The sequence below is a fragment of the Charadrius vociferus genome, unplaced genomic scaffold (genome assembly GCF_000708025.1).
Source record: "Charadrius vociferus isolate BGI_N301 unplaced genomic scaffold, ASM70802v2 scaffold619, whole genome shotgun sequence".
In the NCBI taxonomy this organism is placed as follows: Eukaryota; Metazoa; Chordata; class Aves; order Charadriiformes; family Charadriidae; genus Charadrius; species Charadrius vociferus.
In genome coordinates this window covers 437,070-450,357 of record NW_009649962.1, presented here as the reverse complement: position 1 = coordinate 450,357, position 13,288 = coordinate 437,070, and the positions used below count along the sequence as shown (strand labels likewise).

The 13,288-nt window shown below is 50.1% G+C and overlaps 1 protein-coding gene across 1 annotated transcript in view; it reads left to right on the top strand.

The window, feature by feature from the left end:
• Window positions 1-8,528, top strand: part of LOC104292219 (ubinuclein-1-like) — a 15,386-nt gene extending 6,858 nt beyond the window's left edge. Inside the window, 4 exon segments of the mRNA XM_009891555.1 lie at window positions 407-430; window positions 6,215-6,380; window positions 7,482-7,600; window positions 8,381-8,528. Of these exon segments, the coding sequence (XP_009889857.1) occupies window positions 407-430; window positions 6,215-6,380; window positions 7,482-7,600; window positions 8,381-8,528 (457 nt within the window).
• Window positions 8,529-13,288: the final 4,760 nt, after the last annotated feature.

The window sequence follows — 13,288 nt, the reverse complement described above, 5'->3', positions numbered from 1 at the left end:
TGTGTCTTTTGCTATGGTTTCCTCCTAGTTTTTTCCTTCTTCCTGTGTCTGTTGTTCTGGATTTCCTTTTTCCTGCATGGATCTGCTTTCTGGCAACACCAAAGCTACACCTGAGCTGGTACCATCCATGTATGATTCCTTGGTAGCAAGCAAGGTAAAGGCATTTGCTCTCCTGGATGTAATAGGCAAAAGGGTCCAGGTGTTGGCACATGAAGTCTCTCTTGCTTCAGTTCCTCTGCACCCGTTGTGTGTGGTTTTCCCAGTCTTCCTTGCTGGAATAACGCAGGTAGCTAAATAAGAGCATAGGTGGGTGGAGGCGGTTTAAGCTCCGTCATCTCTCTGCAGTGAGGAAGGACAGCCTTCTCTTCTCCCAGCTGAACGAGCAGCGGGAGCTTGAGACCTGAAGAGGCCGTAGACTATTTTTCCTGGTGTAACTGGTTAAGGGGCTGAGAGTTTCCAGGGGACTGGTGCATATGGCTGAAGTGAACTGGGGTCATGGTATTGTTGCTTTAAGGAGCAAAATAGTTTTGGCAGAAAATAAACCCCTTTGTGTGCTAACACTCCTCACCGAGGTGGGAGGCGAGGTGTGGCTAGGTTTAAATTCTGAGTGATGCCACATTCACCACTATCAGTCGAGACGCGTTTAATACATATTAAACTGTTACGGTTCTGGATACACTGATAGCGGACTGCACCTTCAGCCCAATCGTGCTCATGAACTAACACGGCCACGCTTCGCTCGCATTCAATGAGAAACCCAAACGACGAGCTGCCTACACAGTGGAGTTATTTTAGCTACAGATACACAAGTTCTTTCGGATTACCGGTGATACTGACTGCCTGCAAAGCACATGCAAATACTAAAGATGCTAGCAATATAGCTCGGTTACAAATGTGCTAAGTTGTAAAACCACTCTATATAGAGATTTCTAAGTTTCCCAGGGAAGCATTTGGCATGGCCGACTGTTCGACTCTTACGCACAAGCGTCCTTTTGCGGGGGGGGAGGGGAGAGGCTCAACCCATCGACTGGTCCCAGAAGTCCACGATGGTGTCTTCCCTAACATCCCCCTTTTCTTGGGCTATTTTTATACTATTTTTTATCTTCAAGGTGGAGTTTGAGTGACTCTAGTCATAAATACTTTCATTGTGATTGGTGTAAAATTTTCTTGCCTCGCATTTAAAGGTATAGTTTATGAAAAATTCAGGGCGCAGACTGAAGGAGGAGTGGTCGCACCTTGGAGGCAGGTAGCTTTTGGGATGGAGATGTGTTTTGGTATTATAGTGACACTATAATGAGCAATGTTCACTAAAGGACAGAATTTCATCAAAAAAATGAGAGATCGTTGGCTCAGGGTAACAAGTAGGCAGTTTATCAGTTCCATAAGACCTTCAAGGACTCCATTTGGTCCCCAAGTTCCCAGTTTATCTCAGGGTTTATCCGCGGTGTCTCCACTCCGCTCCATCCTTTGCACTGTTTTTCTTCCGTGGTGCTATCTCATTCCCATGTTTGCTGGATTATCACAGGGTTTGGCCTTGGAGTCTCCACCTCACTCCACTCCCCATGTTTCTTTGCAAGCAATATTGTACAGGGACTCGCAGATGTAGCAGATTCTTCACATACCAGCTGCGGCTGTATTTTACGTTTGATTTTATACCTTTCCTTAATGTGTGACCAATGCTGTATTACTGATCATTTTTAGTAATTATTCCACTGGTATCCTCCTCTCTGCCCATTCATCTTGCATTCCCTTCAGTTCCCTTTCCTTCTCCATACTTTGTTTCCAGCTCTGTGATGTTAAATGCAAGTAAGGAGAAGAAGAAGAAGAAGAAACACTGTGAAGCTCTTAGTGTGAAGGAAATGGTGAAGAATTTTCAGAAGGAGAAGGATACTCAGAAGAATAAAGATGAAGAGCAAAAAGTGGCGACTTGGTCACTAGCAGAACCTGCAGCCCTGAGGGAGGTGGAGACGGTGGCCGACCCCTTGCTCTTGCTCTTTGGCCATGACAGTGATAACGACCTGCTTCAGGCCCTGACGGCCATGAGCTCGTTAACTGACCTGGACCTGGAGCAGATCCTGGGTGAATCCACAGAAGGGAGTCCCTTTCCTGATGTGGAGGATGGGAGTGATGCCATTGAGATGGGCTTGGAGCAGGATTTGAAGCAAACGCCATCCGTCCCTGAAGGCCTGCCAGCCCCTTTGGAGAAACGCATCAAGGAAGTGGCTCAGGTAAGTCACTTTTTTGAGTGCCCACATGTCAGGTAGTGCCAAAGTCCTTAGCCTTGGTATCGCCTGAATGTAACAGTCGGTATCGCACCTGTCAGGAGGGTTTCTCTGCCTCTCTTGGCAAAGTACGGACGGGATGGAAGAGGTAAATTCCAAAGTCAATTTGAGAAGAATGAAGTTAAGATGTGGACTAATGAGGCTGAAGGAGGAGTTCCACCATAATCGTTGTAATGTGCTGTGATGTTCAGGAGAGCATCTGTGAAGTGGCGTGCAGTGTTGTGTGTGTGAAATAAGTGGGTGCATCTGGAAAGCATTATGTGTTGTACAGTGTGAGAAGGTGTGAAAAGCCCTGTAGATGGGGCCTGAGGGTTTGTTAGAAGCGTTTCCCATGTCATACGCAGGCAGATGCCTTCACTGAAGCAGGGGCGCAGTTTGGCATGTCCCTCACTGGAGCTGCATCACTGGCAATTTGGGTTCCTTAACTAATCTCAGAGTTGGGGTACTGTTTAGGGAGTGGAACCTATTCCTTTGTAGAGGGCGATCCCTCGTCTTTTCAGCAGTAGCTCGTCGTGCAGCTGCAGTGCTGTGGGACTGGCCCGTCTTCTGCAGAATGTTGTGAGGCGCTTTGGGGCGCGCTGCTCTGGAGAAGCGGGAGAGCACTGGGTGCTGGTCAGGGATCCCTCTCCTGGCACGTCAGAGACGTGCGCTTTCAGGCTCGCTGTGGGGCTTCTGTGCTGGGAGGGCTGTCGCCATCAGACTGTTGACAAATGCTGACATGTCTTGGTCCTACTACTAGTGTTATTTGTAAACATGGAATTTAAGTGGTAAACCATGTACTTAGATCTCTGTGGTGGTGTGTGTTGTGCCGTCTTTTCGAATGCCGAAGTGAGGCAGCTGAAAGGGGAAGGAGCAGGAGCACTTGGTGTCCCTTTACCTTCATTGATGGGACCGTCTCTCATGGAAAAGCTGGGTGTGCTGTGAGTTGTTGGAGATGGTGTGTGCCAGAACCGTGTTGATGGACGTGTGGGGTTTGGGTTAATGTGTGCAGTGGGGAAGGAGCTGTTCTGCAGTTCTTGGGAGAGGGCCCAAAGTGGCTCTGGGGCTGCAGGTCCAATTCCACGATCAGGAGACGCTTTGATTCTGACTTGTATTTTACTATTTGCAGAAGCGGAAGTTGGAGGATGGAGGTGAAAACCTGAAGAAGAAGAAGAAGGAGGAGGAAATTGATTCTTATGACAAGGAAAAGAAAACCAAGAAGTTCAAATTTCTGATAGCTGGGTAAGGACGGGGAGGTAACACTTGCTGCTCGACACCGTGCTTGAGGGTTACAGGTGGCGTTGGTTACGCTGCAGTAGTAAGGGTTGCAGTGGGGGTGGCTTGAGCACGTGCTGCATAAACCCCAAGAGTTAAAACCCGCGTTGCTTCCAAAGGGGGAGGTAAAAAGTCGACTGAGGAAGAGGGGAGGAGCAGAGCTCCACAGCAAGAGTGTCCGAGCAAAGAGGGCAGAGTGGCTGAAACGTTGGTGTTTTGTGGAGCTGTGTAGCGGCACTGACGGTGGGAAGAGGTATTGGAGAGGCCGAAGAGAAGGCCAAGGACTCTTGGGACAAAGGTGGGGGAGGAGAGGCGGGCAGGAAGGGCATGAACTCGGCACCGTACGAGTATCGGGCTGGCAGGGAGGAAGAGGGTAGAAGGCCATGGGTGGCCTGGCTGGGCACGCGTTTGTACTCCTGCCCAAAGTGATTCTTGGGTGAGCGCTCAGCCTTTTTGATAGCTTCTCTTCTTTTGGGCTGTAAACCTGAGTGGTTCTTCTTCTTGTTCTGGGTCTTCTTGTGCTCTTGGTCTGTCCTTGCTTTGGTGTGCCTGGCTGGTGTGTTTCCAGGTCTGTATCTGTTGGCTGTGTGTCTTTTGCTATGGTTTCCTCCTAGTTTTTTCCTTCTTCCTGTGTCTGTTGTTCTGGATTTCCTTTTTCCTGCATGGATCTGCTTTCTGGCAACACCAAAGCCCACACCTGAGCTAATACTGTTCAAGTATTATTCCTTGCTAGTAAGTGAGGTAAAGGCATATGCTCTCCTGGTTGTAACAGACAAAAAGCCTCCAGGTGCTGCCATGCGAACTCTCTCTTGTTTTAGTTCCTCTGCAGTCATTTGTGTTTTTCCCAATCTTCCTTGCTGGAATAATGGAAGTAGCTAAATAGGAGCATAGCTTTGATTAACCAATTTACACTGCATCATCTCCCTGCAGTGAAGAAGGAATTCTACGTTAACTTGGGTCTCACCTTGAGGCTGACCTGTCCTGGTGTGAATTTTTGCCCAGGTGATGAACACGTGGGCCAAATCTTTCTGCTTCCCCTCAGTTTCACATTGTATAGCTGCGAAGAGCTTTACCTTTGGATCCTTAGAGTAGGTGGCCATGGATGGATTGGCGTTTGCTCTGTGGTGGGCAGCTACACTCTAGATCTTAAAAATGGAAGCTGTTGGTGAAATCAAGTGTGCAGTCGCTTTGAGCAGCAGAGTGGTGTGCAGAACAGCAGTGTTGCATATGCTCAAGTCTCCCTGGTTTCCAGAGATGGGTTTAGTTTCCTCCAATCCAGCAGAATCTGCTTTAGGGCAGTTCTGTTTAACACCGTCCAACTTTCCATTATTGGAAAGCTGTTGTTTCACAGGCAACAGTTATTAAATCTGACATAGGAGTTGTGGGACAAATGCATTCAGAAAGCATAGAGGATTACAGAAAAGGAACTGAAACTCAAAATTTAAAGTTGGGTAAGTGAGCACCTGACAGATAAGTTACTAAAAAAAGAGAGACATAACTGAATGAAAATGCCTTGTGTTGTCTAGGGCCTCTGGTACCAGATGAAGTGTCAGGACTTCCGTCTTATCCTTAACTCTCAGGTATGACCTTAGGATCATAGAATATCTCGAGTTGGAAGGGACCCATGAGGATCATCAAGTCCAACTTCCTGCTCCTCGCAGGACAACCTAAAACTAAACCATGTGACTAAGAGCATCATCCAGATGCTCCTTAACCTCTGACAGCGGTGACCACTACCCTGGGGAGCCTTTTCCAGTGACTGACCACCCTCGTGGTGAAGAACCTTTTCCTAAAGTCCAATCTACGCTTCCGCTACTGCAGCTTCATTCCATTTCCTCGTGTCCTATTGCTGGTCACCAGAGAGAGGAGATCAGCTCCTCCGTCTTCACTGCCCACCTTGACGAAGGTGTAGACTGCAAAGAGGTCACCCCTCAGCGATGAGATCACCCCTTCTCCCAGCTGAACAAGCAGCGGGACCTTAAGAGGCCATATAATATTTTTGCTGGTGTAACTGGTTAAGGGACTAAGAGTTTCCAGGGGACTGGTGCATATGGCTGAAGTGAACTGGAGTGAAGGTATAGCCCTCTCTTCACCTTCACCTTGTATTCACTTCAGTTCCCTTTCTTCCTCTGTACTGTGTTTACAGCTTTACAGTATTAAATGCAAATAAGGAGAAGAATATATAGTCTGGCCCTCTTAGTGTGAAGTAGATACTGAAGAAGTTTCAGGAGGAGGAGGAGAAGGAGAAGGATGCTCAGAAGAAAAAAGATGAAGAGCAGAAAGCGTCAACTCCGTCACCAGCAGAACCTGCAGCCATGAGGGAGTCGGTGGCTGACCCTTCGCTCTTCGGCCACGCCAGTGATAATGACCTGCTTCAGGCAGCGACAGCCATGGACTGCAACCGCCATCCCTCCCCAAAGGCATTCCAGCCCGCTGCACTTCAGCTGCCAGGAAGATCTGCAGAATAAATGGGACTGCTGACATCCTTTTATTCCCTTTCCAGATTCTCTGAAAGTAGATTAAAGGACATAGCTTGGGAGAAAGGGTTTGAGTCTGTTGATTCTAAAATCTAAAGAACCATCGCGTGGTTTGGCTTGTACTTTGTCCCTCTCTGCCTGCCTCCGGCTCCCCAGGTCGCATGAGATTTGCGTTCATGTTGCTTGGAGAACCCCTGGCAGGACCCTGGTCAACACTGTGTTTGTTTTGTTCTTCAGCATCGAGCTGCAGACGCGGGAGCTGAACAGCCAGATCCGGTCAGGGGTGTACGCCCACCTGGCTGCTTTCTTCCCGTGCAGTAAGGACACTCTGGTGAAACGTGCCCGTAAGCTTTATCTCTACGAGCAGGTGAGTGTCATTTACCTAACGTGGTGGTGTCTTCCACTGTGCATGGTTCAGGCACCACATGTGGTGGATGCAGGTTCAGAGCTATATAATATTTTTGCTGGTGTAACTGGTTAAGGGACTAAGAGTTTCCAGGGGACTGGTGCATATGGCTGAAGTGAACTGGAGTGAAGGTATAGCCCTCTCTTCACCTTCACCTTGTATTCACTTCAGTTCCCTTTCTTCCTCTGTACTGTGTTTACAGCTTTACAGTATTAAATGCAAATAAGGAGAAGAATATATAGTCTGGCCCTCTTAGTGTGAAGTAGATACTGAAGAAGTTTCAGGAGGAGGAGGAGAAGGAGAAGGATGCTCAGAAGAAAAAAGATGAAGAGCAGAAAGCGTCAACTCCGTCACCAGCAGAACCTGCAGCCATGAGGGAGTCGGTGGCTGACCCTTCGCTCTTCGGCCACGCCAGTGATAATGACCTGCTTCAGGCAGCGACAGCCATGGACTGCAACCGCCATCCCTCCCCAAAGGCATTCCAGCCCGCTGCACTTCAGCTGCCAGGAAGATCTGCAGAATAAATGGGACTGCTGACATCCTTTTATTCCCTTTCCAGATTCTCTGAAAGTAGATTAAAGGACATAGCTTGGGAGAAAGGGTTTGAGTCTGTTGATTCTAAAATCTAAAGAACCATCGCGTGGTTTGGCTTGTACTTTGTCCCTCTCTGCCTGCCTCTGGCTCCCCAGGTCGCATGAGATTTGCGTTCATGTTGCTTGGAGAACCCCTGGCAGGACCCTGGTCAACACTGTGTTTGTTTTGTTCTTCAGCATCGAGCTGCAGACGCGGGAGCTGAACAGCCAGATCCGGTCAGGGGTGTACGCCCACCTGGCTGCTTTCTTCCCGTGCAGTAAGGACACTCTGGTGAAACGTGCCCGTAAGCTTTATCTCTACGAGCAGGTGAGTGTCATTTACCTAACGTGGTGGTGTCTTCCACTGTGCATGGTTCAGGCACCACATGTGGTGGATGCAGGTTCAGAGCTGGTCTCGACCTTCCAGATTTGGGTTTCTCAGCTGGAACACGCCACGTGAAACTTCAGTCTGTTCTGTGCTGTGCTCTAGGGTGGCTGATTGAAGGAACCTCTGCAGAGGCTAAAGGAAGCCATTGGAAGGGCCATGCCGGAGCAGATGGCCAAGTACAAGGAGGAATGCCAAGCCCACACTCAGGCCAAGTTTGCCAAGTAAGCTCCTTGTTAGCTCGTTTGCTGCAGCTCTTCTCAGCAGGCTCCCAGTGACCTGTAGGTTGCTGCCATGAAGCACAGGCCAACTCTGAGAGAAAGGCTAAGAAACCTCTGTGCAGAGGCCAAAAGAGAGAGAGATATCTTTGGGAAACGAAGGAACTCAGCTGAATTGCTGAAATCCTACAGCCTAGACTCTTAACAGGACCAGATTCTGGTTGTGAAAGCAGTTAGAGGTAGTGGGGACTGCTGCCCCTGGCAGCCAGGGGTCTGGCAAGGAAGAGAGTGCCGGGTGAAGGGGAGAGGAGGGACAAAGGATAAAATGAGAATCAATCACGCCGTCGTCTTCCTCTTATTCTGTATCAAATTGGGGTGTTGCTCTGTAGATGGCCGATTCATTTCGAGCAAAGCAAGTTTCGCTTCCTGCCTTCTCATTGCCTCTCGGCATGAAGGTCTGCAGAGAGGTTCAGTTCTGCGGTTGTTAATGACGCTGGTAATTGCGGCACTGGTTTACTACCTCTGCTGTTGCAGGAGATGAAAAAGGGAAGGGGTAACAAGGTTTATCTCCCCTGGCGCATCCATGTGCGTGCGCACACAGAGCGAGGAACGTGCCTTTCCCTTCCTCTTTCTTGCGGAGGCAGCGCGGGGTCGGTTTTACGAGCGAGGCGTTGTGCGGAGCCAGGCGTGTCCTGGTGTATTTATCCAGCCCCGGATAAAGCGAGTGACCTCCAAGTGGGGGAAGTTAATCCGCGTAACCGTATTTGAAATCTTCCTGTTCTTCAGGGAGCTGCTTTGCCACTTGGTGAAGATTAAGTTGGATGGTTATGACCTTGACAAGAATAAGGCTCAGTCTCTAGAGGATTATGTGAAGACCTTCCTAGATGGAGAGGTGAAGCCCCTTTGGCCAAAAGGCTGGATGCAGGCCAGGTGAGCAAGCATCAAGTGGTACTCCAGGGATTCCTTGTCCTCAGGGACCTCGGAAGGTCGTTAGTCCTCTCCCTGCTCAAAGAAGGGCTAGCTTCTAAGTTAGATCAGACTGCCCAGGGCCTTGTCCTATGGACTGTTGGAAATCTCCAAGGATGGAGATTACCACAGCATCTGTGTGGTAATCTATATGTTAACCAAAATGTGAACTGGTCAATGCTGACAGTTTCAGTTTTGGAGCACTGAACCATCCCTGGTGGGACACAGCAGAATAGTTCAGGCCTCAAACAACTCTCTTATGTGCACAGCTTAGGATTTACCCTCTTAAACGGTGAAAAATAAAGAAAATCCCCAATGGGCCTTCAAAACAAATGTGCATCTGTGCTTTAGCTTGAGGATGGCTCCCCGAGGACCTCTGCCCATCCCTGTCCCCTCTGTGCTTCCCAAACAGATTTCGACTGGGTGTGGGATGACCTGAATAAGTCGACGGCCACCCTGCTGACCTGTGACAACCGCAAGGTGAACTTCCACATGGAGTACAGCTGCGGCACCGCCGCCATCCGGGGGAACAAAGAGCTGGCAGACGGGCAGCACTTCTGGGAGATCAAGATGACCTCCCCGGTCTACGGCACAGACATGGTACGTGGGGCAGAGTCGTTTACGGGCAGGCAGAAAGTTCCAGTGCTCTTTGAACAGGACAGCAACCTTCTCCAGCAGTTCAGCTGGGCGTCCTCACTTTAGGAAAGGAAATTGGAGCTGGGAGCCTTCAACTCCAGCCTGAAATCTCAGACTTGGCTTCACCAAAACCTCTGCAGGTTTTGGACTGTGCCAAGCAAAGTAGGGGAGAGCCAGAGGTGGAGTGTTGCTTGCATTTTGTTGCTCGAAAAGACACTGAGCTTATATTCTTCCTGGCCAGAGCGGGTGTCTGCAGCTTGCAGCTCTTGGAGCAGCTCACCTTACCTACTTTTTGTGGACCCCTTAGAAGCAGTGTGTGAACTCCAGGGTGCCTGGACTGCTGGTTGCACATCTCTGGGAGTTTCAGTGTCGCTACCTGCCCTCTGGTGTTGCAAAGCCTCAATTTTTCCCTTTCCATTGCCCGCTCTGGGGTGGGAGGGCAGGGCTCAGGCAGCAAAGAGATTTGTTTAGGCACTGAGTGAGACTGTACCGGTGGGAACTTGCAGTGCGGGAGCTGGGATGAATTTGTGGAGTGCAGGCTTTCCACTGAATGTCAATTTTTGTGTTTTAAGGACTGCTGCATCACAAGGGAGACAAAACAAACTTCTCTTCGAGGTTTGGCCAAGGCTCCATCATCGGGGTGCATTTGGACACGTGGCACAGGAGGTTCTTCAAAAAGGGCAAGTGCAGAGGTGGTGTGGTTTAACCCCAGCTGGCAGCGAGGGGCTGAAATCTGAAACCAAGCAGCCACTAGAAAGAAAATTAACTCTATCCCAGCTGAAACCAGGACAACAGGTAAGAGCAAGGGCAGCTACAGCAGCCAGCAGGCGAGGGGCTGGGAGGGCGAGCAGCGCAGTTGACTGAACTCGGAGTCCGGCGGCAGCAGGGCTGACGGAGAACACACTGGCAAAGGAGAAGACCAAGGCGTGAAGTGAGTGGGAGGTTACATATGTTGTTTAATAGACATGCTGAAAAGACATGTAGACTTACAGAGGTCCCGGCTCTGTGAAACGGGTAAACTGCAGCCAAATATTTGAGCTTCATCTCCTGACTTGCTATCAAAGCCATCGCCTCTTCCTCAAGGATCCCTCTGCTCTGTAGACTGTCAGCAGAGACAAGATTTAAGGCGGCCTCCTGGTTTCAAAGCGTACTAGACTCTAGTCAAATAACAGACTTGACTCCTCCAAAGACAAAATGAAAGACCAGCCCCCTCCTCCTAACTGCTGTGTGTTGGTTTGGTGTCTGCCACGAACTTGTCACACTGTGGGGCATGATTACACAGCAGCACGTAGGGAATTGGACTCCTGGAGGGGCATCTGCATCGCCACCGTGAAAGAGCAGTTACTCTGCTGAGCCCCTGATGAATTTAATTGTTTTGCATGTTGGCTCCTGCTGTTTCTGAATCAAAGACTGTATTAAACTGTAATGATAAAAGCAGAAACTGTCTTTCATTCCTCTTACAGCCCTTGAAGGCAGGAATCTGGAGGCGCTTGTCAAAAATCACCACGCTGGCACAGCCAGGCTGGAGGGGTGTTTTAAAGCAAGGCTGGTGTGTCAGATCTAGAGGAGGTGAAGGCAGTGGGGATCACCGCGCCTCTGCCCCAGGGGGGGTTCTTGTGGTTCCTGCTGGAACACCGGTGTGGCTGGGATGGATCTGCAGTGGAACCAGACTGACACCACAGCACCACAGGCTCGTGGCAGCCTGGCCCCTGCTGTTCCAGTCCCTGCAGTTTCTGACTGCTTTCTGCAGGGCCCACGGTCAGCCCCTGCCTTCTGCTCCTGCAGCTTTTCCCAGCCTCGGAACTCTCTTCCAGTGAGCGGTGTGTTTGCGGATGGTTTCGGTCTGAGTTGGTTCCATCAGCCAAGTTGAAAAGGTTTTGGAGAGTGGAAGAGGGCTGAAGTTGGATGGGAAATGGCATTTAACCTGTCTTTTCCATGGGTTTCGTCCCAGCACTGTCACTGGGAACACAAAACTCCACTGCTGCCTTTTCACCCGCTCCTATTCCGGACCTGCAAAGGCTCGGGTAAAGCTTTTTGTACCATGTGTGTTTATTTCCCGCTGAGCCCCACAACTCCGTGCCTTTGCTTCCCACATCACCAATCTTGAAGTGAAGACAGAATCATAGAATATCTCATGTTGGAAGGGACCCATAAGGTTCATCAAGTCCACAAGCCAAGTGACCTCAGCTGCTACTCCAAGTCTTGCCCTCAAGGTCTTTTGCCATCTTGGTTGCCCTCCCCTGGAAACACTCTCATAATTTGATGTTTGGTGCCCAAAACTGCACACAGCACTCGAGGTGGGGCCGCACCACTGCAGCGCAGAATGGGACAGTCACCTCCCTCGACCGGCTCGCAATGCTGTGCTTGATGCACCTCAGGACACACTGTTGACTCCTATTCAACTTGCCATCACCCCAAACCCCCAGAGCTCTTTCCACAGAGCTGCTCTCCAGTCTCTCCTCCCCTAGTTTGTATGTATCACCAGATTACCCCGTCCCAGGTGCAGAATCTGGCACTTTCTGTTAAATTACATACAGTTGGTGATTGTCCAGCTCTCTCTGTGAGGCCTCTCTACCCTCGCGACAGTCCACAGCTCCTCCTAGTTTAGTATCGTTGGCAATTTAATGTACCTTCAAGTCCTGCATCCAGATCATTTATAAAAACATCAGAGCACTGGCCCTAAAACTGAGCCCTGGGGAACCCCACTGGTGAGGGGCCGCCAGCCCCACGTCACCCCATTTACTCTTTGAGCCCAACGCGGCGGCCAATTGCTCGCCCAGTGTGCGACGGGCTTGTCTGGCTGTGTGCTGGTGTTGGGGTTTGGGCCGGACTGGCCACCAAGATGGATGACAGACGCTGTCCCCGACCTCTCTCTCCAAGCAGTTTAAAGAGAGACTTACGAGTTTAGGGAAAAAACTAAATTCCTTTAATAGTAATAATAAAAAGGAAGTAATTAAATATATACAATATATACAAAACCGTATGGAGCTCCCAGAATGAGGATCACATCACTGGCTGGCACTGGGAAAGTCCCAGACTGGATGCAGTGACAGATGGGAACTGGATTCCAGATCTGGATTCAGGAACGCATGGATCAGGATCAAAGGCAGACAAACAGATAGAGTCCTCCTCGGACACGGCCACTGAGGAAAGAGCCTGACCCTTTGATCCCTCAGCTTTATACCGAGCACGATGCAGATGGGAGGGAATACCCCGTTGGTCAGTTTTGGGTCACCCGTCCTGTCCGTTCCCTCCTGGAGGTGGGAGCCCGCTATGCTTTCTGCTTCCGACCCTCCAAGGGGGCAAATAACAGAGCGAGCTGCCCTCGGGCGTTGGAGCAATGGGTATAAGCAGGAGCTGCTCTGCACACCGTTCCTTGGCATCAATTAGAAACAATCGGGTCTTGTCACTCTGAGAGTGACCAGTGCACAGTATGCCGTTAGTTAAAAGAGGCTTAGCTAAAAAGTAAAATTACTAAACAAAATTGGTTCTGTTTTACCTCGACCCAGGACAGCTGGACAGTTCATCCAGGAGCACAATGGAAGAGGCAGTATAAAAGCTTTGCTAAAACTCAAACCACCACATCTACTGTCTTCCCTTGGTCAACTCCATGGCTGACCTTGTCACAAAAGGAAATTAAGCTGGTTAAGCAGGACTTTCCCCTCATTAACCCATGCTGGCTGCGGTCAATGACCGCATTATCTCTCAAGGGCCTTTCATTAACTCCCAGAAGAACCTTCTCCATGACTTTACCAGGCGCTGAAACCACACCGACAGGCCTGTAATGACCAGGCTCTTCCTTCTTACCCTGCTCGGGAAGTGGGACATTATTTGCCAGCTTCCAGTCGACGGGGACCTCTCCGGACTCCTCAGAGCACTGAGAACGGATGGAGAGAGGTCCCGCCCCGACACCGCCCAGCTCCCGGTGCCCCGGGACGGATCCCCTGGCGCAGCCGGTCCCCATCGAGCTCAGGGTCGCCTGGGAGTTCATCACCCCCCCGGTCACGGCCTACAGTCCGTAACTTGTATTTAATTCTACCGAATAAATCTCAGCTTGTTTAAACGCTCCTGGGCCCAGGAGGGGCCGGAACA